The sequence below is a fragment of the Stenella coeruleoalba genome, assembly GCF_951394435.1.
Source record: "Stenella coeruleoalba genome assembly, chromosome: 2".
In the NCBI taxonomy this organism is placed as follows: Eukaryota; Metazoa; Chordata; class Mammalia; order Artiodactyla; family Delphinidae; genus Stenella; species Stenella coeruleoalba.
Genome location: NC_137147.1, coordinates 148000787 through 148026509, shown reverse-complemented (window position 1 = coordinate 148026509; position 25723 = coordinate 148000787). Strand labels below are relative to the sequence as shown.

The following is a 25723-nucleotide window of genomic DNA, read 5'->3' as shown; positions in this document are numbered from 1 at the left end:
GGAATGTAATCAGCAAAATATAGACTTTGGAACCTCTATGACTTGTCCAACTATGCTAGATGCTCTTTCTGTAAATATTTTTATTGAACCAGCCATCTCCATTCATTCACCTAATGTCTGTGGCTGCTTTCACACTACAATGGCAGAGTTGGATAGCTGTGACAGACCATATGGCCCACAACGGCTAATGGCCTTTTCTACCTGGCCTTTTAAGACAAAGTTTGCCAACTCTTGTTCTATAGGATAAACAACTCAATTTCTTTAACAAATAAGACAGTAGGGGAAAAAAGATGGAGAGAAAACCTAGAGATTAAAAGAGGCCTAAAAGACATTTCAATCAATCACAATGTCTCGATCTTATTTGTATCTGGATTCAAATAAAACCTGTTTTTTAAAAAAATTTTGGACAACTGAGTAATTGAAGATATTAAAAATCGTGTTTTAGGAGTAATAATGTAAAAAATAAAAGAGTTCTGAAATTTTTAAATTTTTACATACTGAAATTTTTAAAGTGAAATACGATGTCTGGAATTTGTTTCAAAATAATCCAGAAAAGCGGAAGTGAACAGAGGTATAGATGAAATAATACTGCCCGTGAATTGATAACAGCAGAAGCTGTGTGATGGGTACACTCTATGCAGTATTCCTTAACACACGTAGTAAGACAATACATTCATTAGTCATGTTTAGAAGCATCAGATCATGATGGAACTCAGATACATTCATATATATTTCTAGATATTCCACTATACATCATTTAGGAAGAGGAAAAAGGTCATTTTACTTAAAACTTCTCTGAAGAAGTAACCTCCCTTTTGATATGATAAAGCAAAACTTGCCCCTTGATGAGAAGTATATGTTATTTCATTCTCAGGATGGAATGGGAGCAAGGCCAAATCTAGCCCATAAAAATTTGGAAAAATTAGAAAAAGGCACTCATTCCTTAAGATACTTCTGTTAAATTTCTACAATAAATATATAATCTATTATGAGAATGGGGACCCTTAGATGTGATGCTTTCACACACTCACAACCTGTGCAACTGTAAGAGAGGCCCTTGATGAAAATTTAAAAACTCGTTGCCAGAGAATATGAAGAGTTCAACTTTACCTTTTTGCAAATTAGTAATCTATAAAAGGTACTCCTCCAATCTGGGAGTTGATCTTCCTCATCTACTTTTCATCATTCAGAAATGAATGTACCTGAGGATAGTACGGGGGACAAGTCTACAGACTTTCAGAGTCCTAATATTTCCTTCCTGAATATTCCAAATTACCAAAAACATTCCTCCCAGAAATGCAATTTCTCCCCCATTGAAATAAACACAGAGAGCCAATATATAGCCTCACCAGCATTTCAAAGGCAAGAGAGCTGCAGGAAAGAAGGCATGACCAGAGGCAATCAGCTAAGCAGTCTGTGAATATACGCCCCATTATACACTCTTCCAGTAAATATTAGAATGAGGAAAAAACACAGCTGGATCACTATTTTTTCTAAATCTAGTAAACAGAGGGAATCCCTATCTCTATTTGAAAGTATACTATTTAAAGAGGGTACATGAACAAGGCATTCTTGAGTACAGATATGAGAAAAAGAGGATAATTTTTTAGTAGAGAAATTGAGCTATAAATGTGTTTACAGCATCTGTACGTCATACTTCAAAATGTACACTACGCGTATCACATATACCAAAAACAAAATCTAATACAGACTAGAAGAGTTGTCATTTTCTACACACACATACACATACATACATACATACATACCCCAAGTAAATTAATTGAACAGAGATTTTTATCATTTTTATACTATGCCCATCCTAGGAGTGTTAAATTAACCAAATTTTAAAGCTTTGAAAAGGATATTAGTACTTTTAAATGATTTATTTTATACCAAAGTGACCAAAAAAAATCAAGGAGTGTGAAGGCTTCCCAAAAGACTGGTAACTAGAGTCATGTTTTATACAAAGGATAGACTGTTTTTATTTTTATTTTGAAAATGGTAGGAACCTTGTTGTAATAACTTCCAATTACCTCTATGGCAACAGAAATTTCAGCTGGCACTTTAAAGTATTTTGTATACACCACATAAGTAACTCAGTATTAAATTTAAGGCAGTTTTATGAATTAAAGAATTATGAAGTCAAAATAAGATTCCTTTTCCAAGCCCTTCCACCCACAATATCAAATTCATAGGACTAAATGTAAACTTACTTGGGCTGTTAGAAAGGTATCATCTTCACCTTCTTGAGCTTCAATTTCCTAAGTAAAAGGGTATACAATAGCTTTGCTTTACAAAATATCTGGGTAACATGAGAATGCTTTTATGCTATACCCGATTATCATGTGCCTCGTGTTCTGTGCAGGGTCTATGGATACCATGGGTCCTAAGTCAATGCTTAATAATTCAGGCTATATTTTTTATGCCAACAGAAACGCTTAGTCACATTGATAAAAGAATTAGAAAAATGTCCTTCATGAGCCCTTCATTTATTAGGCTAAGTAGAACGAAGTGTTCTAAGCATGAATACTGACCCCCTAATCCCTTGATTTTCTTAAGATGTACTAACATACTTCAAAGCAGGACAAATGATCTATTTCATTCAAAGAAAAGATTTAAAAATTATATGCTTTTAAGTTAAACCTTCATAAGTAATTTCCCCACCCTTGATGACAACCAAATAAATGCAAATTAGTCTTTTATATCTTCTAAAGTAGTAAAAACAAAACAAACCAAAACTACCACCTTATAATGTTAGCAAGGTCAGAGTTAGATTGGTACACTCATTCATAGTAGGGTAGTAAACAACTTAAATATCCCAAATTAAAGGAGTAGCTATCAGACACATAGAAAACAGTCTAATAAACTGTGGTGTAACACAAGAATTATGAAGTCATTATGATATGTTATGTGAAAATATTATATAGAATAGCAACTTATGGCATGATAACTACTAGGTAAAAATATATACATATGTGGAAGATAATAAGCAAAAATAAAAGGGTCATCTTAGATGGTAGGAGTCTGAGTGATTTATAAATAACTTTAAAAATATATTTTTTTTAAAGTTCTGTGACTTTCACATTGAACTAGAAATATACGTTTTTATTATTTAGTACTTAATTTATCTGTGTCACGTTTTAAAAAAAACTGGCTAAAGACCTGACTTTCGATGTCCTCTTTTTCTATATCTTCTATTGCTTCTGCCTCTATTAATTCATGAGCTCTCTTGTTCTCTTCTGCAGAAAGTAACTCCTTGGAAGGCACATTTTCTTCTTCATTTTCACCAAATTCTTCAGAGTCCTTTAGTTCGTCACTTCCATCTTGTTCATGTGCCTCTTGATGCTCCAATTCACAGTCCTTTTAATGGTAAGAAAATTTGGTACAACTCGAGGCAAAGTACTATAGGCTATCCACCAAACCTTTTTGGTAATTTACATCTCTAAATGTTTTCACTTTTATCATATTTTGACATTATTCCCAAAGTCAAAGTTCAATCATTTTATAGGACACACTAACTGTGTCTTTAAAAATAGAGGGGGTCTAAAACCAAGGTCATTAAACTACGCATCTGAGTTCCCAAATCTCTTACACTGAAACACATACACACTAACTGGATTGCTCTCAAGTTCCAGTTGTTTAATATTTACCAAATCACATACTTGTATGAGCCATCCTTCAAGACACGGCTTCAAAGAAATGACTTCTTTTCTCCACATGTCACAGTTTGATTTAACTTCAAAGACCACGGAAATCTTACATACGATAATATAAAGTTTATTTCCAATTAATAATAAGGAATCCCAACTGTTACACCAATGTCTGTTCTTAGAAAATATGCAAATAATTAATCTAAATGTATTAGCTTTGAAATCTACCACTATGTCACAAAGCCGATTAAGCAGGGGAACATAGGTTGGGATTGCCTCTGTGAAAGAATATCTGTTTGCCCTTCAAAGTTTAAGGATACAAGGGTACCTCAGTAAAAACAAAGAAAAGCAGCAATGTGCCTAGTTCCCTCTTTGACTAACTGCAGAGAAAGGGTTGAAAGCAATGAACATCCCTTCCTCCTTTGCTATTCTCATGGTACATCTAGCAGATTTAACAAAAAGTTTCTGAGTTAAAAGGGGAAAAGTGCAGGGGTATAACTATTAATCATTCATAGCTGAACTGCAATGAGTGAATAGAAATTTCTGGTGGGCACCGAGAAGAAATACGATTGTTTTGGAATATGGAGTGCTTGGGGAGCAGGGCGTCTCTGGGACAGAGGTTTAACCAGCTTCACTACCTATGGGTGGAGGAACGTAGGGGATTGAAAATGGAGTAGGTGGTTGGTTATATGATGGTGGAAGAATAGGTGCAAAACAAAAGAAAATCACAAGGGAAGTCACTGAGGGAACTTCATCTACTCTGAAGTGCCAACTTTGACCATTCTCCTCACCTATAAGTAGAAGTAATTCCCATAGTATTCATATATCTAAGCAATAGGTGATATTTACCCACCACTACTGTATAAATTCCAAAACTGCCAACTCTGAGAAACAGGGAAAGCATATTCACTTAATTTCTATCAAATTCATCACATACGCGGATACTTCCAAAGGGAAAAAGAAATATAAAGAGAGTGAAGATATATTTAAATAGTATTTTTTTAAAAGCTCTTTTGTTCTTCTAGACATTATGAGACCAGGTTCATTTAATAATTACACAAAGGCAACCTCTGCAGTACATATAAGAGACAGCAATATTACATCTCGTGATGTTTCAAACGACTGAAACATTTTTATGAACTGAAGAGCTGAAAGGAAGTTAGAAATGTGAAAACTAAAAGGGTTTTTACTAAGGCACAATGCTTTTCCAGCTTATGGGTAATTTTGGCTGAATCATGCACTCACTAGTGAAGATAACTAGAGAAAATAAGAGCAAAGGAACAAACCTAATGGAAGATATACCACAAGGATAAAAGAACACAAAGACTGAAGAGTTCTTAAATGCTCAAACGAAAGCTGGTTACAGACATGCAATCATCAATTTTAATGGATCCCTGAGCAAACATTTCCTAAACTATCTGACTGCAGGGCTAACTCCTCAACCAAACATCTCTTTCTCTCTGTGCCTGCCCTCAAAGTGCAAGATACAAAGCGTTGAGACGCATGGTGCTGTGTGGCTTGTGTGTGTATAACGTAGGGAGGGTAGAGAGCTAGACCGTAGGAGAGATGGGTGGGTGAATGGACATGAGCTGGCTTCATGGTGGAGCACACAGACATCCCAAGATGTTATGGCAATATGGCCTAACTGTACACAGAAAATGGAAATACATGGGGTGTAAATGTACATAAGTTACGAGGAACTATGCTCATTAAATAACTCCTGCAAATGCCACACTACCTAAGATCTAATGATCAGTAAATAGCAGATCACACTTCATTAAAATGAAAACAAAACAAAAAAATCTAACTATGATTAAAAATAACAGTAATATAGAACTGCCACAACCTCAATTAAAATTAAAATACTTCATATTTCTGGTTGGTCAGTTCTAAAGTACATTCTTTTTTAGCCAATAAAGACCTGGCTTATCTTTAAAGGGCAAAACAAATTTCTTAATCTGATCTTCACCAAGTAGCAACACATCAGCAACTCTCTCCATTTTAGGGACTACATTTTTCTAAGTTCTGTTTGTTATATACGAAAGCTAATGCAATGGGCAGTACCTTGTCCAGGAACTAAGATAACAATTGTCCTGTAGCTGTTCCTCTGGCCCCTATGTCTCAGATTTCTACTTAAATGCTCTGACAAACATTTTTTGCTTTGTCTCATTTAACTAAAGATAAAGTTATTTATTATATTTCTCAACTATGAGAATTAATAAGATTGACAATATTACATAAGTCTCTATCATTATTTTACCTACATATTTCAGTGTCTATTGTTCAAGTAAAATGCATGAATTCATCATGCAAAATGCTAGGCTCAAAATAAACATCTTAACCTGTGTAATTAACACTTTACCTTGACAAAAGCATCATCTTCCACAGAAGCATCTCCACTCAACTCATCTGCTTCCTGTTTTTTACCTGCGAAAGAAGGAAAATGGGCTAACAACCAATATTTTATTACTTCAAAAGCAAAAAACATTCAGAGAAGTTTACCCCGAGGTACCACTCTCCACTCCCAAATCATCTGACAAAGCTAATGCCAACTGCTTATAAACCACCTGGCCACAGCTGTCCCAAACAAAAAAAAAGCTTTATTAACAATGACATGCTGTTTCATTTCACTAAAATAAACTGTACAATTAATCCTACATATGAACCCATCATCTTAACCGACTTGACATATGAGGTACATTTTTTACACCACTCAAATTCTCTACCTCCAATTCTCCCGGAAGTAGCAGCACCTTTCAACAGTTCTCTCCTATTTGTATACATAACCAGACATCTGATAGCTAAATTCAAGACTCATATCCCCCATAAAGCCTTCCCTAAGTCCTCCTTGTCAACAAGCTTTCTCTAAAATAAAATTCTCACACTTGACACCTCACAATCCATCAGCTGATTAGATATTGCCTTGTACTCTCAAGTACATCTTGCTTCACCACTTAAAAAAATACCTTAAGTACAGTGACTGCTTTTATGCTTATTTTGTGTTTCTCCAAAGGCCTAAATATAAATAGCGCTGGGAGCTTAACATAATGACTGATTTAACTGATTTAAGGCAAGTAGAAATTACTTCAGACCAAAAACTGTTAAGAGCTTCTAGATAGACTACAGGCCTCCCTGACCTCATCTTCAAAACTTTGCAAACTGGTGGTTGGAATTTTAAAAATGTTTTCCACATCAGGAAAAAAAAAGTTTTCCACAGAGCCAAAGCTAAAAGTTTGTGTTTTCAAGCTAGTCCACAAACATCTACTAGTTAAATAACCCATAATGTATCAGAAATGCTGTTAAAAAAAAAAAAAAAATCACAGCTGCTAAAATTTTACTATTAAATTTTTAAATTTTTACTGATTTTGAGAGGTTAATGATTCTTTCCTGAGGCTAACTAATCAACCTTTCCTTTGCGTAAAACAGGCGTTGCCATGTCTCAAGCTTCCATGACCCCCAGAGTAGAGGGTTTAGTTGTGAGGTAACTGTAAGAAAAAAGTTAGGATGCCTCCCTTTCCCATGTCTCCTCACCAGCTCCTATCTTCCATCTACGCCCAATTTGAAATCCTTTCCATGAATGAGAGATAAAAAGTGAAACAAGGGCTTCCCTGGTGGCGCAGTGGTTGAGAGTCCGCCTGCCGATGCAGGGGACACGGGTTCGTGCCCCGGTCCGGGAAGATCCCACATGCCGCGGAGCGGCTGGGCCTGTGAGCCATGGCCGCTGAGCCTGCGCGTCCGGAGCCTGTGCTCCGCAACGGGAGAAGCCACAGCAGTGAGAGGCCCGCGTACCCCAAAAAGAAAAAAAAAAAAAGTGAAACAAGATACTGGTCCTTTCCAAATACGTGAAAAGATTAAGAGTAAAGAGTTTTCTTTTATCCACTGAGGTAAAAGAGGTCTTCGTGTCCCTGAGGGCTTGTGTGAATCAAAAGAGAAATAAAATGTTGAGCTTAGTGGTATTTGTATTTTAGAGAAAATACAAATTAGAAGTTACTACAAGGGCAACAAGAGAGCTGTTCCTTCCTTACAAAAGAAAACAGTATCAGGTGAGAAAGAGCTCACTAAACTGTTTTATCACGTTTAGAGAAAGTTCCATAATCTAAAAACTTTAAAGATGCTACCTTTGAGAAGAAATAAGCTTTTTAAAACTATAGGATTGGGACTTCCTAGTGGTCCAGTGGTAAAGAATCTGCCTTCTAATGCAGGGGACGAGGGTTTGATCCCTGGTCAGGGAAGTAAGACCCCACACGCCACGGGGCAACTAAGCCCACATGCCACAACTACTGAGCTGGCGCGCCACAGCTACTGAGCTGGCGCACCTCAACTAGAGCCCGCGTGTCACAAACTACAGAGCCCATGCACCACAACTACAGACCCCATGGCCCTGAAGCTCGTGCACCACAACGAAGAGCCACAGGGCTCAACGAAGATCCCGCGTGCGGCAACTAAGACCCAACGCAGCCAAAAATAAATTAAATAAATAAATAAAATAAAACTATAGGATTCCACCCCCCAACACACACACCACCAAATAACCTATAGAGCAGAGCTTTTGGGTGAACTCCTTCAGATCATTTGCAAATATTATTTACTCTTCACAAATATAAAATGCTTTACAATTTGCAAAGTGCTTTATTTTTTTTAATTTATTTTATTATATTTTATTTTTGGCTGCATGGGGTCTTCATTGCTGTGCACGGGCTTTCTCTAGTTGTGGCGAGTGAGGGCTACTCTTCGTTGCAGTGTGTGGGCTTCTCACTGCAGTGGCTTCTCTTGTTGCGGAGCACGGGCTCTAGGCGTGCAGGCTTCAGTAGTTGTGGCTCGCATGCTCTAGAGCGCAGGCTCAGCAGTTGTGGCTCACGTGCCTAACCGCTCTGCAGTATGGGGGAATCTTCCCAGACCAGGGCTCAAACGCGTGTCCCCTGCATTGGCAGGTGGATTCTTAACCACTGCGCCACCAGGGAAGTCCCGCAAAGCACTTAGAAAAAAAAGGTCAACTGATTTTTCCTAGCACCCCATGGTACATAGGGCCGGTAATCACAACTTTACAAAAGAGAAAACGAACCCGAGGTTATACAGCTTGCCCAAAGCTAGTAAATGGCATTGTCAGAACTGGAAGCCAAGGCTTCTCTTTTCCAGTCTTAAATTCTTTCCACTTCATCTTACTATGACCTACTTAAAAGACATTATTCTAGTAAGCAGTGGTTAATTAACTCAATTTACAGATACCATCTTTGAAATGGCAGCCCTCATCATAATGACAAGCTACATCACTATCCATGGTGAGTTTCACTTGCCTTAGTTTACTTAAAGGAAAACCAAATTACACTACATCAACCAAAACAACAACAGCAGTCACTACCACTGCTTAAGCAGCTTCCACAGTGCAGACACTAGGATAAATGCTTCATATGTATTAATGCATTTATTTTATCCTCTTAACTAGCCCCATTTTACAAAACAGGAAACTAATGCTGAAAAGTTAATCAGATTACAAAGTTAGTAAGGGTAGTGCTTCAGTTTAATCCCAGGCCTATTCCCACTCCTCAAAAACCACAAAACCATTGATGTTCAAGTGGCTACAATGTGCCAGTTGTTAAAAATGTTATCTCTTTTAGCATGAACACAGGCTCCACAAGCCACATCCATAAAATTTTAAAATGTGAGAGTCACAGAAATTACGTAACTTGCCCCATGACAAACAGGCAACAAGAGGCAGAGGTACACAAAAAGGTCCAAGTTTGCTATCCCTTATTGTTTTTAACAGATGTAGCACATGAAAGCACTGGACACAATGTGTCATAAGCTTGTAAGCATAAAAACCACAAGGAGGAGATTTTCAAACATACAGTGATGAAACTTTAATAATAACCTGATAGGTACATAATATTTAAGAAAACTGACATTTCACACACTAGTTTTTGACTCCTCTCATGATCTGTAACTCTGCACTTGTTTACACATGATGAATTAGAAACTATACTGTAATTTCTTCCTTTATGAAAAAAAGTATCACCCCTCCACCATACAAAAATAATTCACATCTTAAAAAGCTATGATGTTCATCATCCAGCCCAGAACCTAGTACAATGCTATATAATAAGTAGATACTCAAGCATTATATATATCCTGACTGATAATGGTGTAGGTTATAGGTTGGATGCTAGCAGTAAACAAGGTCTGGATTTCTATTCAGAATTTCTATCAGCCCTCACTGGGACAAAGGTAAGACGTGACATGCCAGTCAAACTAGCATCATGTGCAACCCCATCCTGTCAGTAAGGACTGTAAACTCCAACTTTAACGATGTTACAAAGTACATCGACAGACTCCTAACTTTTATGATGTCACAGATAAGAAATAACTTAAAAGAAAAATCAAATCCCACTTAATTCAACAAGCACCACCAGCTTAGGCACATTTTTGTACAGTCAGTAATCGTTTATACCCCATATCCCATTTAAGCCTGTGCTATGAAAGCTCCTACAACAAACTAATAAATGAATCTTTTGTCCTTCAGGGAATCTGGCATATACCACAGAAATGGGAACTGGTCCAAAGCAAAGTAGCATCACCAGGATGAGGAAGCTAACTGAAAGTGCAATGTAGTCGGAAGCCTAACTTTAATGCTCTGAGGAACAAAACTAGAAAATAAACTGAGTCGTAAAGATAGTCTGAATAGCAAAATAAAAACTGGAAGCAAAATTACTTATCACATCTCAAACTATCATAGTAGTAACATATAGTTATTTTGAAATTTCACTGCAATGATTTTAGGGTCAAAAGTAAAATGGTAAAGTAAAAATGTATACACCAAAGGAAGACGACACTAGAATACCTCCTTAATTATGCAGCATTGTTTTTATGGGTCCACAAATCCTTAGTGAAACCACTGGGGCCAGACATGTTTCAGAACTGTCAGATTTTAAGAGAGTACAATAGTGTCTATACCATGTGTTAATTTAAACCTCCCAGTGGCTTCTGGAACAGCTTCTCTCAATCAATCACGGAAACATTTGTGCAATGAAATATATGAATATTAACATCAATTAGGATAAACCAAGACTATAAGTAGCCTCACTTTTGCCACCAAACTTAAGAAAAAACTTCATTTTCAGAATGTTTGTATTTCAGAATTAACAATAAAGAATTTTGGATGGCAATTTGGTTTTCTTCTTCAAAGGCAAACTGGTCCTTACAAGGTTTGGTAATTTTCCTTTTCAAGTTCAGAAATACCTCCAGAAACAAAATGAAACAAAAAATCCACTTAACAAGTAGATTTTAAAGTAATATTGCCAAAAAAATTTTGTGGCTGAGTAACTTTTCCCCTAAACATTTACAGAAGCTATGAAACGTTAGAAAATGTTCAGTCATAAAATTTCTGTTGGATAAGAGGGGGGAAGACTCAGAGACCAGGCCAAACTGAACAACACTGATGATTCCAGCAACAACCTCTCCTCAACTGTATGAAATCTTAAAATAATCACGTACTATGCCCTGTGTTAACCATTTGCATATGTGTTTTAGTCTCTCTTCTATTAAAATGGTATTTCACTAATGAAATCAGTTTTCTAAAAGGCTTTGCACACTGTCCTAAACATAGCAGCCATCCAATAGGTCATTTTATTATTTTTTAAAAATCTACCATAAAGATATTTCATACTCACTATAATAAAATAAATCTGGAACACACCAAATGTATATTTTTTAAAATCTCTTAACTGTGTCTCTAAAGACAACCAAACTGAACATCCACACACACTTGTGAGCATTTGCACAAGACTTTAAAAGGCAGCAAGAATGTAACTTGAGTTCTTAACAGATTACTTTTCTATCCTATCAATAAGAAGAAACTAGCACTGCTTAGCTCAGCATTATTGTGAGCATCAAATAAAGCAATGTGAAAGTGTTTTGAAAACTGTAACAGAGAACTAATTGCAAACTGACAGGCAGAAAGAGATGAATGAAAATGATGCTAAGTTTTAAGCAGTAATCTAGAGCAGCCAGTGGTTCTTAACCCTAACTGCATGCGAATCACCTGGGGAACTTTTAGAAAATACTGATTCCTGGGCCCCCAACAGAGTAACCAAAACCAACTCTCTGGGGGGCAGGAGCATGGTATCTGTATTTTTTTGTTTTGTTTTGTTTTGTTTGCGGTACGCTGGCCTCTCATCATTGTGGCTTCTCCAGTTGCAGACCACAGGCTCCGGACGCGCAGGCTCAGCGGCCATGGCTCACGGGCCCAGCCGCTCCGCGGCATGTGGGATCTTCCCGGACCGGGGCACGAACCCGTGGTCCCCTGCATCGGCAGGCGGACTCTCAACCACTGCGCCACCAGGGAAGCCCAGGTATCTGTATTTTTAAAAACTCAAATGACTCTAATGTAGAGCAGACTGAGCATAACTGAAGAAGTTGGAGTGAGAAGAACATAAAAGGTTACCGTTTTCAGATTCTCCAGACTAGAAAAAATTTAAATTCTACCTAGCTTCAATAAAACACCTTGAGTAGGTATGAACCGGTATTAATTCTCAACAAGGTTAGAAAAAAAAAAAAACCTTAAACATAAACCTCCTATGAGTACATGCACATGTACGTATATACCTTAGATCATGTTATCTGTGATAAAATCCGAGTGGTGGAATTACAGGCAATTTTCACTTTTTTGTACTTTTCTGGATTATCTAATTTTTAAAATGAAAACATTTCACTTTTATAATCTGGAAAACAATTCTGTAAAGCCATAATACAAACTACTATTCCAGGTTACCAGAACTGCCACATAAGGCTAACTCGGGCTGTGGAGTTTATGGTGTGAATGGTTAACTCCCAGAATTGCACCACACCGAGGCCCTTTTATTGTAATGTGTGAGAACTAACTTATAGTTGATGAAATAAATCAGCAAATTTCAGCCTTAAACCCTAAGCCATTGTTCAGTCTCTTCATTAAAGTCATTTCTGATGCCACCAACTGATAATAATGACTGCTTTTTCCTCTAATTCTTGGACAATTCTCACTTTATTTTACATGAGTTCATGAAAGAGAAGAAAAAGTCTGAAGTCTTCTGTCCTTAATTCAAAATGCCTAGGAGATGAATGACATGGGAGAAAGACACTGTCATAAAGTACTAGAAAACTTTATCTATCTCCCCACCAGGATCCTTGACACACACCATATTTGACACAATAAAATGGCTGAAAAAAGTACAAAAGTGCTTTGATGATAAACATAATCCACCATATACAACTGCATAAGTCAAATGCAGGTTTTAATGGCTGAGGTAAAAGGGCCTGATTTTGTGAAATGAAAATGACATACACAACTTCTGAGGCTGGACAATATTCCAGCAAAAGTTATGAGGCTTTCCAACACAGCAACAACTTGGTGAGGGATAAAAGGCGAGTGCCATGATTCACATACTCTAAAAGTACATTTCACAATCAGTGTTTAAGGAGAAGCCACTAGTGCTGTTGAGAAAAGCACCTTAAAAAGAAAAAATGTTTGGAAAATAGTAAAGACTATTAATCTCTGATTGACTGCTGCCTACAAAGAAATATGCAATTAAAATAAGCACCAAAAGAAATATTTTTAAAAGCAGTTGTTAAGAAAGTCATCATATGGCCCTCAGTATTCATTCAACAAACCTGTTATGTGCCAGGCAATATGCTAGGCATTACAGAGATTAATGTAAATAAAAGACTATGTCCTCACCCCCACAAAGCTTCTAGCCCAGTGGGTACCCAAAAAAGATTTATGACAATTTTGTCCCCAAAATGTTTCTCAATGCCACAGTTCTGATTAAAGTTTCCTTAACATCCAAACATACAACAGTTTAAAAAAAAAGCAAGCATTACAGTGCACTATGACACTAAATTATATGAAATTCATTTTATGTGGTTGATTACTATATTCTTATTTGGCATACAAATTTTAGAAAGCTTTACACAGTAAACATGTAATTAATTATACTGAGTGTGGTACTTTCCACACATAATCAGGCATTATGTTTGGATAAACCTGCAACCCGAAAATATACTTGTTTCTATAGTGGGAACAAAACAGATTTTATATAGCAGTTTGAATCTTTTTTAAACCTGCAAGTACTGTAAGTGAGTTTCAATTCGGTAAGTACTGATTACATATACTTCTGAATATTGCACTGATTAACTACTTAAAGTAGCTTTGGCTGAAGTTTAGAGGTGACTCGAAAGGTTGAATATCCAAAAGAATGATATGCTGTTTACAGGTGAACCGAAAGAAAGTTTACATCTATAATCTCTAAAAGAAGCTAATGAGGAGTTAGCTCTACCTGTTTAACCACTTTCTTAACACACACCCAAATGATGACAGTAACTCTCACTGGTGAAGCGCTCTTCTAGGTTACTTATTAAAAATTTCATAGCAAAGAGAATAGCAAAGACTCAGAAGTGAGAACCAATCTTAAGCTTAAAACTTCACCCCACTAACTCTATGCAAATAGATTTTACAAATATGTTAACCATAAATATTAGGACCCGCTATAACATTATCAACATTTGTTACAAGTTTGTGAGTTTGTGCTTGTAATAACAGCATTTTTAAAAATATTCTATAATATACTTAAGAATGCAGATTCCTTTTCCTCTAATCTGTCAAAACATAATCATTTTAACACAAAAAAATTGTTTGAGAAATAGTGACCCTGCACTTATAAGAGAACGAACTTAATATTTCACCTAAGTAACTTTACAAGACCCATGAAGCTTCTCTTGCCTTATCATTCAACATCATTTAATTTTATTGCTACATTAAGCCACATCATCAAAAGAATTATTTATTTTGCCTAGCAAGCTATTAAACGTGGTGTCTTGCTGTTGTCTACATGACTGCCTCTAAGTAATCCCTTTCTTTATTCTTATCCTTTTCTAGTATTCCCAGCTAAAGATATCCATACTGACTGAGGACCTATGAGTTTTCCTGTTCCTTCCTTATACATCTATTTTAGCTAAAAAAAGAATTTTTCTTCTGGCTCCTAGCTACATATAATTATTAAATTTCAGAATTAAGAGACCCTTACAGATGGTCTAGTAAATTTTCCAATTTTATAAAAAGGAAGTATACCCATTGAAGGAAAATTAGTATGACTAAGATGCAATTACTTTTAAGATAGATACTGCTAAGTGAAACAAGATGTGACAAAAAGAACATCATATTACAATACTATTTAATTTCTTGAATCCTTAGTTTTAAAAATCTGTTAATTATTAATATTTTTTAAAGTTTCCCTATTCAAATTTGATGTCTAAAAATTATTTTTAAACTTAATTTAAAATCATCTTACTTATAAGCATCTTAACTGTAAATTAATTCAAACTAGGTTCTTAGTTTGAGATTTACATTATGTTCTTTCTCATTCACAGGACTTTCAGAACAATGATAAATGGAACTCAAGGAGACAAGAGCTATTTATCACACATGTCCCAGAATGAGTCTCATGAAGTACTCAGTTGTAGTGTGCTGCAGACACACAATTAATGTTACGACTCCTGACTAAATACTACAAGATACCTTAACATCAGAGTTATGGAAAAATTAAATTTCAAGTATCCTTATAATCCATATAAGAGGAAAAATTAACATACTTTTATATATATATATACACACACATACATACATACACATATACATGTGTATACTGAAAAACTTCTTAAAACGGTATATTGCTGAATTTATTGCTAAAGGTAGGATGAGTGAAGTTCCTAATGACTAAAAAAGAAAGGGATACACAGAGAAATTAAAAGTAGGTGAGAATGAATAAATCAAATGAGATTTACTTTACATGCTAAAATCAGTAATCAGCTTAAATATAAATTTGGGACCATGATTAATACATAACATCTATCAAACTACCACAATATGCTAAATAAATGACATGAATCAAAATCATTATAAGAAATCACAATAAGAAACATGGTTAATTCCTGATGTACTTATTTCTGAATTTTTTATGCTTCCTCATTTTGAAATTGCCTCTGAGTTTGTCAGCAGAGGCTTCTCAACACAAGCTTCTCTAACACAGGGAAATGTATCTCTCAAAGTGATACACTGAATTAAGAATTACATTAAAAGCCACAGATTTTCAAGATAACTTTGTTACTCCTCTAAACACCATTTCTACCTCTGCCATTCCCATCCCATCCAGAAAATGCTTCTTTGCCCTTTTCAATTTCCTTTGGCACAAATAGGGCACTCTTGCAAACCTACAAAAACTCTCAGTGAGATGGCATCAGGATGTGCCTGGTCCCAATACTCATGCAGATTGCTTAAGATCAAACTTGACTATTTCCTTCTTTTCAAGGTTAATCCATTCAACCATTTTACTCTAGTTCCATCAATCTGGTCTACAGCAGAGAGTAGCATTTAGGATCACTTAAAGCAGTAAAGAGTGTTAGGTTTTTAAAATGCTGCAGCTGCATGGAACTTGTATGTAGGTACCAGGATCCAGATACCCACATCATGCCCACCCTCTGACATTGTCCTTATAGGACTGAGGGAGAAATCCGTAATTATTCAAGTAAGTATTTCACTTACCAGAACCTTTCAAATATATCTAAGTCTCATTTATATTGTTAAAATGTTAATTTAAAACTACCTTTACCTATTCATTAAATCACCATATCCTAGAAATATATTCTGGCCTACTTTAAAAGTTATAAAATCGAAATCATTAACATATCCCTATAACTTAAAACTTTTTATTTTTAAGCTAATTAGTCATGGATTTTTTCCCTTCCTTGTTAGTATGATTGGTAAAGGTCTTTTTGAATTTCACTGAAAATTAGAATGTTTAATGGCATAAATGCAAAATTAAGTTCACCAAATCAAACAAAATACTAAACACAAAGGTTATAAAATTTTAATATACTAGAGAAAACAGCAAGGAGCCAAGGTGAAAGATTTGGTAGGAATTCCATCAATACTCTGCCAATTGTGGGGCAAGGTAGACATGTATTAAACCGTATTTTACTCTTCAGGTCTTCACACTATGAAGGAAGAAATATTATGGAACTTGACTTTGTAATTTTTTCAGAAGCAAGAAAGAACTGGTCTCACTTTCAGGTCAGCTTCAGCCAAATCTTAAGGGCTACTAGTCACCCAAAGCCTGGCAACAGTAACTTTTCTTCCTTGACCCAACAAGGCAGAGTGCCAGAGGGAAATAGCAAAGAGTAGCACTATATAAACAGGGCAAGTGGCACAAGAGCAGAGGCAAGTTATATAACCAAAATATATTTTAAAATATGTTTATAACTCGTAACAACCTTTGCCTTTGGTTGGTTTCTTGTTTGGAGTATCAGTTGAAACAGTTAATTCAATATTATCTGGATCGCCTCCTTCCTCTTCAATAGCCTACATTAGAAAGAGAAGTTAATATGCTACACAGTCTATCTAAACTTATTTTAAAAAACGAAATGAAAAAAAAAATTAGCAAACCTCAAGCCTCAAGACATTAGAATTGCCAGTCATTTCATAAACCAACCTCACAAAGGAGCAATTAAACTACACGAGTGAGAGAAACTTTCAGGAGGAAATATCATTAGGTATCAAAATCACATGGAGTTTTACATATTACCCAGTCGAGAAAATTAACTAACACATATTATCATACTGAACAAAAGTCTAAATATTCTCGATTGCAGCAAAGTTGCTAGCTACGAAAGTAAAGAACTAAAAGGAGCTTTCCTAATTTCTATAGTACAAACTTATTTCTCCTCTACTACAATTCCAACGCTCACTCAAACCAGAAAGATAATCAGGGAAGAAAAAGATTATTGCGCTAATGCAAAAACTGAAAACCCAGCGGAAAACAAACCCTTTCTCTTACCCACCCATCAACTCCCACTACCAATTACCCCCCAATATGGGGAGGAAACGGTTGGACACAATTAAATGGTAACTTCGCAGAAGTCACCAAAGTAACCAGTCCCTACGAGGCCAAGAAATGCACGCGCTCACCATCGCTAAAGGCTGGGGACCGAGCGCCTCCCGGGTCTCCACGATCGCCCTTGGGAGGCCGCGCCGGCCGTCCGCAGCCTGGCAGAGACGTCCCGGGGGAGGCAGGGGTGCGCTGGGCTGCGGCGGCCGGTCCCGGGCGGCTCGCGGGCCGCTCGCGGGCCGCTCGCAGGCCAGGCCCGGCGCGCGGGGGCGGGGGCGCCGCGAGAGGGTCCTCGCCCTCCCGCGCGCGCGGGCGCCGCCCGGGACCTCCCCACCTCGCCGCCCCGCGGGCCCCGGCGGCTGCGAGCGGACGGGGGCTGCGGCGGAAGTGGGGGCTCCGAGGCGCGGCCTAAGCTCGCCTTCCCGGACCTAGCCGGGCCTCACCTGCTTGAGTCGGGAAACGAGCACAGTCTTGACTCCGGTGATGTCCAGGTTCCGCCGTTTCAGCTCGGACTTGAGATCGATGACCCGCAGATCGGTGATCTTTTTACCTTCCGCCTGACCTGAGGCGGCCGAGGCTGCCACAGCACCGGTAGCGGCAGCCATTTTAGAAGAACAGCGCGCTGCCTAGGCAGCGAGTGATCTGCAGGGCGGCGGCAGCAGCTCCAACTTCAACTCAGGCCTCGCCGGCCGCCGGCGCCGCACAGCGCTGCGCACAATGAGCCACTAGCCCCGCCCCCTGTCCGCCACCCCGGCGCAACCTGCAGCCTCAACCAGCACCCGGATGAGGGGCGCGCGTGCGCACTGGCGGGAGGCGGGGGATGGCGCCCAGCGCGCGCTGCGGAGCCGGACGCTGCCACCTGGGCGGTGCGACCACCCCCCTGCCTTGCATGGACTAGGAGGTCAGGCGCGTTCAACGGCACCAACGTCCGCCGTGCCGCGGTTCCCCACCGCTTCGTTAGCCATTTTCTGGAAGTGTCTCGAGTCTTGAGCAACAGCAGTGCGCTGGGCACTCTCGGCATAGATAGTGCGCGCGTCACTCAACGCAAACCAAGGGGCGTGTGCGCGCCCTAAACCTCTTCCAGGGAAATACTTTATCGGTTCTGCTGAATAATCGAAAAAATGTGGCCACTGTGCACGAACTAACTAGGTTCCCCGAGTTCTGTTGGAAGGCCGGAAAGAAACGCTGGGGCGGTTAATATAAAGAGTATAAAGGGTTATAAGAATATAATAGGGCTGGCCTGTGTGACAAGTCCCACTAGCTGTCTCGGGAAAACATGCCTTTGCTCAAGAGCCCTATTCTAGGGCTGCCCATCTCACTGAACAAGCAGGACAACTTCCCTTCTGCGCTGGCCTCAGTTTGCCATCCTCTCCGGGGGTCCTGATGGCTCAACACAAAATTGATTACTAAATAAGGAATTTAGTTTGTAAGTACTTGTTACCGTTCTCATGCACTGTGTTCACTGTTTTGTCCCTCTCAAAATTTAGGATTCCAAGAACAATGACAATCCTCTTCGGCGGGACTAGCCTGTACAAGTGAGTAACTTTAGGCACTATTATTAATCATCAAAGCATAAGCATTTATGGAATAAAACTATTCTATAAATTCCATGAATAGATTATGACACACAACGCTGGCATTTCCTAGTTTTAAAGTTGATGAGGTCTGTGTCACTTTAGGTTGCTTTTCTCATTAACTAATTAGAGCAAAAAGAGAAAAACTGGATATTATAAAATAATACGCGCCAGTTAGGTAGTTTTTTTTATGGTTTATAATGCACTTTGACATGCAATAATCCCTTAATTTTTCTGCATTCTCTGAGGTAAATCTCTGCAAGCCTTAGAGAGATTAAATGGCTTGTCCGTGTTCACATAGCTGGTATGTGGCCGAACTGGTGCTCTTAGTTGCCCCTCACCAGCTCCTTAGTTGTGGCATGTGAACTCTTAGTTGCAGCATGCATGTGGGATCTAGTTCCCTGGCCAGGGATGGAACCCAGGCCCCCTGCATTAGGAGCAGAGTCTCCCAAACCCACCTCTGTCTCTATTACACGTTGATTCATAGTCATAGAATATTAGAACTCAAAGGATCTTTAGAAATCTTCTGGCTCATTCCTCTCTCTCTCTCTCTCTCTCTTTTTCTCTCTCTTTAATAGATGAAGATTTTAAGATTTTTACCTAGGGACCCCACAATTAATTACTGACCAAATTGGCACTAAACCTCAGTTCTCATGCCAGTGTCTTTTCCACCCTGCTCCCACCTTCTGTGGACACTTGTAAAGAGGGGTTATATTAACCCAAAGCTAATGTTATATGTAAAATGAATGAGTTTTTGTCTTTAAAAAAAATCTTATAATGGAGTTATCTTACAATGGAGACCTGTACCTTCTGATCTGATGTACCGGAGGATACATCACCTGCCAAATTGCCAAGAATGTTTAACCTAAATCTCATCATGAGAAAACAATCAGACAAATCTGATTGTAGGACATTGCACAAAATAACTGCTCTGGGGACTTCCCTGGTGGTGCAGTGGTTAAGACTCTGTGCTCCCAATGCAGGGGGCCCGGGTTCCATCCCTGGCCAGGGAACTAGATCCCACATGCGTGCCACAACTAAGAGTTCACATGCCACAACTAAGGAGCTGGTGAGGGGCAACTAAGATCTGGTGCCACCAAATAAATAAATAAAAGTAATACCTAAAACAACAACAGCAACAACAAAAAACCTGCTCTGGACTCTTAAACAAAGCAGTGCAGGTGTCTGTTGGTATCAGTGCAGGATTGGTTCCAGCAACCCCTCAGATACCAAAATCTGCAGATGCTCAAGTCCCTTACATAAAACAGTGTAGCATTTGCATATTACCTATGTACGTCCTCCTGCATATTTAAAATCGTCTCTAGATTACTTATAATACCAAATACAATGTAAATGCTATGTAAATAATTGTAAACACGATGCAAGCGCTATGTAAACAGTCACCAGTACGTGGCAAATTCAAGTTTTGCTTTTTGGAAATTTCTGGAATTGGGGGGAATATTTTTGATCCACAGTTGGTTGAATCCATGGATGGTTGAATGCATGGCTATGGAGGTTCCAACTATATCATGAAAGTAAAAGTAGTAGAGCAGTTCTACAATACAGATACATGATAACTAAGCTTTATGTGTGAATGTTGTTTGGAACCTGCATCAAAGAATGAAAAAGCGGCTTAAATGGACAATTGGGAAATTTGAGGCAATTGGGAAATGTGGCTTTGTATTAGATTGTGTTATGGTACCAATGTTAAATATCTGGAGTGTTATAGCATGGTTATGTAGAATGTCCTAGTTCTTAGGGGATATTTGCTGAGGTTCTTGAAGTGAAGTGTCATTCTGTCTGCAATATACTTTCAAATGGGAAAGAAAGGCAGAGAGCCCAACATGAGAAAGAGAAAGAGATGTGGCAATAAGTTAAAATAAAATAAGTGTGGCAAGATGTTAATAATTGGGGAGACAAATGTGACAAAATTAGGCAAAATTAACAATTAGGAAATCTAGATGAAAGACATAAGGTTGTTCACTGTATACAGTTTAAATTTTTTATAGGTTTGAAGTTATTCAAATTAAGTTGGGGGAAAATCCACACATAAATCTAATTTTTTGTAATAGAGAAAAAATAAAATGGACACACTATATTTTTTCACTTTTAATGTGTAGGATATTTAATTTTGTCATTTAACCTATGATTCTTGTTTTTTTGAATTATCTAAATAATCCACCTTTAAATGAATTTTTTTTGTACACTATTTTTTTCCTGTTTTCATCTTTTAGTGAAATATATTTAGGTGAAGAAACATGATGCACTTATTTCTACATCAAGAACACTCCTAGAAAATTGACAACTTTAAAAAAAAAATTATTGGAGTATAGTTGATTTACAATGTTGTGTTAGTTTCAGGTGTACAGCAAAGTGAATCTGTTATACATATACATGTATCCACTGATAACATATTTTATGTATAAAGCCTCTTGCCATTTACTGAGTACTTCTGCGCTCATTATTTTATTGTTTTTCAAATGTTAACATCAACTTTATTCATGTTCATCCAAAACAAGAAAGGTTCAAAATGACTTTCAAAATAGGAATGTATGCAACCAATCTGTGCTACAACCACATGATGAGATACTATTTAATAATAACAAAAAATAACTTTCAAGCCACCTAAGACACAGAGTAAAGAAGCCACTCTGAATAAGTTTTCATATTATATGATCTGATTTATATTACATTCTGAAAAGGACAAAATTATACAGACATTAAAAAGATCAGGGTTGACAGGGTTCCATGGGGGTCCAGGGTGCTGAATAGGTGGTGAATATATGATAACTTTTTTTTTAACATCTTTATTGGTATTGGAGTATAATTGCTTTACAATGTTGTCTTAGTTTCTGGTGTATGATGAAGTGAATCAGCTATACGTATATATATATATCCCCATATACCCTCCCTCTTGCGTCTCCCTCCCACCCTCCCTATCCCACCCCTGTAGGTGGTCACAAAGCACTGAGCTGATCTCCCTGTGCTATGCAGCTGCTTCCCACTAGCTAGCTGTTTTACATTTGGTAGTGTATATATGTCAATGCTGCTCTCTCACTTCGTCCCAGCTTACCCTTCCCCCTCCCCACATCCTCAAGTCCATTCTCTGCATCTGCATCTTTATTCCTGTCCTCACCCTAGGTTCATCAGAACCTTTTTTTTTTTTTACATTCCATATATCCATATATATGTGTAAGCATACGGTATTTGTTTTTTTCTTTCTGACTTACTTCACTCTGTATGACAGACTCTAGGTCCATCCACCTCACTACAAATAATTCAGTTTCATTTCTTCTCATGGCTGAGTAATATTCCATTGTATATATGTGCCACATCTTCTTTATCCATTCATCTGTTGATGGACACTTAGGTTGCTTCCATGTCCTGGCTATTGTAAACAGAGCTGCAATGAACATTGTGGTACATGACTCCTTTTGAATTATGGTTTTCTCAGCATATATGCCCAGTAGTGGGATTGCTGAGTCATATGGTAGTTCTATCTTTAGTTTTTTAAGGAACCACCATACCATTCTCCATAGTGGCTGTATCAATTTACATTCCCACCAACAGTGCAAGAGGGTTCCCTTTTCTCCACACCCTCTCCAGCATTTATTGTTTGTAGATTTTTTGATGATGACTATTCTGACTGGTGTGAGATGATACCTCATTGTAGTTTTGATTTGCATTTCTCTAATGATTAGTGATGTTGAGCATCCTTTCATGTGTTTGTTGGCCATCTGTATATCTTCTTTGGAGAAATGTCTATTTAGGTCTTCTGCCCATATTTGGATTGGGTTGTTTGTTTTTTTGATATTGAGCTGCATGAGCTGCCCTTTGTCAGTTGCTTCATTTGCAAATATTTTCTCCCATTCTGAGGGCTGTCTTTTCGTCTTCTTTATGGTTTCCTTGCTGTGCAAAAGCTTTTAAGTTTCATTAGGTCCCATTTGTTTATTTTTGTTTTTATTTCCGTTTCTCTAGGAGGTGGGCCAAAAAGGATCTTGCTGTGATTGATGTCATACAGTGTTCTGCCTGTTTTCCTCTAAGAGTTTTATACTGTCTGGCCTTACATTTAGGTCTTTAATCCATTTGGAGTTTATTTTTGTGTATGGTGTTAGGGAGTGTTCTAATTTCATTCTTTTACATGTAGCTGTCCAGTTTTCCCAGCACCACTTATTGAAGAGGCTGTCTTTTCTCCATTGTATATTCTTGCCTCATTTATCAAAGATAAGGTGACCATATGTGCATGGGTTTATCTCTGGGCTTTCTATCCTGTTCCATTGATCTATATTTCTGTTTTTGTGCCAGTACCATACTGTCTTGATTACTGTAGCTTTGTAATATAGTCTGAAGTCTCAGGGCCTGATTCCTCCAGCTCCTTTTTTCATTCTCAAGATTGATTTGGCTGTTCAAGGTCTTTTGTGTTTCCATACAAATCATGAAATTTTTTGTTCTAGCTCTGTGAAAAATGCCATTGGTAGTTTGATAGAGACTGCATTGAATCTGTAGATTGCTTTGGGTAGTATAGTCATTTTCACAATGTTGATTCTTCCAATCCAAGAACATGGTATATCTCTCCATCTGTTTGTATCGTCTTTAATTTCTTTCATCAGTGTCTTATAGTTTTCTGCATACAGGTCTTTTTTTGCCTTAGGTAGGTTTATTCCTAGGTATTTTATTCTTTTTGTTGCAATGGTAAATGGGAGTGTTTCCTTAATTTTTCTTTCAGATTTTTCATCATTAGTGTATAGGAATGCAAGAGATTTCTGTGCATTAATTCTGTATCCTGCTACTTTACCAAATTCATCAATTACCTCTAGTAGTTCTCTAGTAGCACCTTTAGTATTTTCTATGTATAGTATCATGTCATCTGCAAACAGTGACAGCTTTACTTCTTCTTTTCCAATTTGGATTCCTTTTATTTCTTTTTCTTCTCTGATGGCTGTGGCTAAAACTTCCAAAACTATGTTGAATAATAGTGGTGAGAGTGGGCAACCTTGTCTTGTTCCTGACCTTAGAGAAAATGGCTTGAGTTTTTCACCACTGAGAACGATGTTGGCTGTGAGTTTGTCATATATGGCCTTTATTATGTTGAAGTAAGTTCCCTCTAGGCTTACATTCTGGAAAGTTTTTATCATAAATGGGTGTTGAATTTTGTTGAAATCTTTTTCTGCACCTATTGAGATGATCATATGGTTTTTATCCTTGAATTTGTTAATATGGTGTATCACATTGATTGATTTGCGTATATTGAAGAATCCTTGCATTCCTGGGATAAACCCACTTGATCGTGGTTTATTATCCTTAATGTGCTGTTGGATTCTATTTGCTAGTATTTGTTGAGGATTTTTGCATCTATGTTCATCAGTGATATTGGCCTGTAGTTTTCTCTGTTTGTGACATCTTTGTCTGGTTTTGGTATCAGGGTGATGGTGGCCTTGTAGAATGAGTCTGGGGGGGAGTGTTCCTCCCTCTGCTATATTTTGGAAGAGTTTGAGAAGTATAGGTGTTAGCTCTTCTCTAAAAGTTTGATAGAGTTTGCCTGTGAAACCATTTGATCCTGGGCTTTTGTTTGTTGGAAGATTTTTTTTTTTTTTTTTTTGTGGTACGCAGGCCTCTCACTGCTATGGCCTCTCCCATGGCAGAGCACAGGCTCTGGACACGCAGGCTCAGCGGCCATGGCTCACGGGCCCAGCCATTCCGTGGCATGTGGGATCTTCCCGGACCGGGGCACGAACCCGTGTCCCCTGCATCAGCAGGTGGACTCTCAACCACTGTGCCAGCAGGGAAGCCCCTGTGTTTCCTTATTTATTTTCATTTTGGATGATCTGTCCATTGGTAAAGTGGGGTGTTAAAGTCACCTACAATTACTGTGTTACTGTTGATTTCCCCTTTTATGGCTGTTAGCATTTGCCTTATGTATTGAGGTGCTCCTATGTTGGGTGCATAAATATTTACAACTGTTATATCTTCTTCTTGGATTGATCCCTGATCGTTATGTAGTGTCCTTCTTTGTCTCTTGTAATAGTCTTTATTTTAAAGTCTGTCTTGTCTGATATGAGAATTGCTACTCCAGCTTTCTTTTGATTGCCATTTGCATGGAATATCTTTTTCCATCCCCTCACTTTCAGTCTGTATGTGTCCCTAGGTCTGAATTGGGTCTCTTTTTTTTTTTTTTTTTTTGCCGTACGCGGGCCTCTCACTGTTGTGGCCTCTCCTGTTGTGGAGCGCAGGCTCCGGACGCACAGGCTCAGCGGCCATGGCTCACGGGCCCAGCCACTCCGCAGCACGTGCGATCTTCCTGGACTGGGGCACCCACCTGTGTCCCCTGCATTGGCAGGCGGACTCTCAACCACTGTGCTACCAGGGAAGCCCTGAATTGGGTCTTTTGTAGACAGCATATATATGGGTCTTATTTTTGCATCCATTCAGCCAGTCTATGTCTTTGGGTTGGAGCATTTAATCCATTTACATTTAAGGTAATTATCAATATGTATGTTCCTATTACCATATTCTTAATTGTTTTGGGTTTGTTTTTGTAGGTCTTTTCCTTCTCTTGTGTTTCTTGCCTAGAAAAGTTCCTTTAGCGTTCGTT

The 25723-nt window shown here is 38.1% G+C and overlaps 2 protein-coding genes across 4 annotated transcripts in view; one reads left to right on the top strand and one right to left on the bottom strand.

Annotated features, from left to right (window-relative positions):
- Window positions 1-18162, bottom strand: part of SLTM (SAFB like transcription modulator) — a gene marked incomplete at its 5' end in the record, with an annotated part of 47091 nt that extends 28929 nt beyond the window's left edge. For both annotated transcript variants that reach the window (XM_079914577.1, XM_079914578.1), the window contains 5 exons: window positions 2214-2261; window positions 3163-3360; window positions 6013-6077; window positions 16944-17031; window positions 18001-18162. In XM_079914577.1, the coding sequence (XP_079770703.1) occupies window positions 2214-2261; window positions 3163-3360; window positions 6013-6077; window positions 16944-17031; window positions 18001-18162 (561 nt within the window). The remainder of the gene's footprint in view (window positions 1-2213; window positions 2262-3162; window positions 3361-6012; window positions 6078-16943; window positions 17032-18000) is intronic.
- A 206-nt stretch (window positions 18163-18368) lies between these two features.
- The window catches only part of RNF111 (ring finger protein 111), a 111326-nt gene continuing 103971 nt past the window's right edge, over window positions 18369-25723 (top strand). Inside the window, exons 1-2 of one of the 2 annotated variants that reach the window (XM_079914580.1) lie at window positions 18369-18458; window positions 19045-19092. In XM_079914580.1, the coding sequence (XP_079770706.1) occupies window positions 19058-19092 (35 nt within the window). In that variant the 5' untranslated portion in view covers window positions 18369-18458; window positions 19045-19057. Of the gene's footprint in view, window positions 18459-19044; window positions 19093-25723 lie in introns of those variants that run through there. The other variant, XM_079914583.1, reaches the window with a different exon arrangement.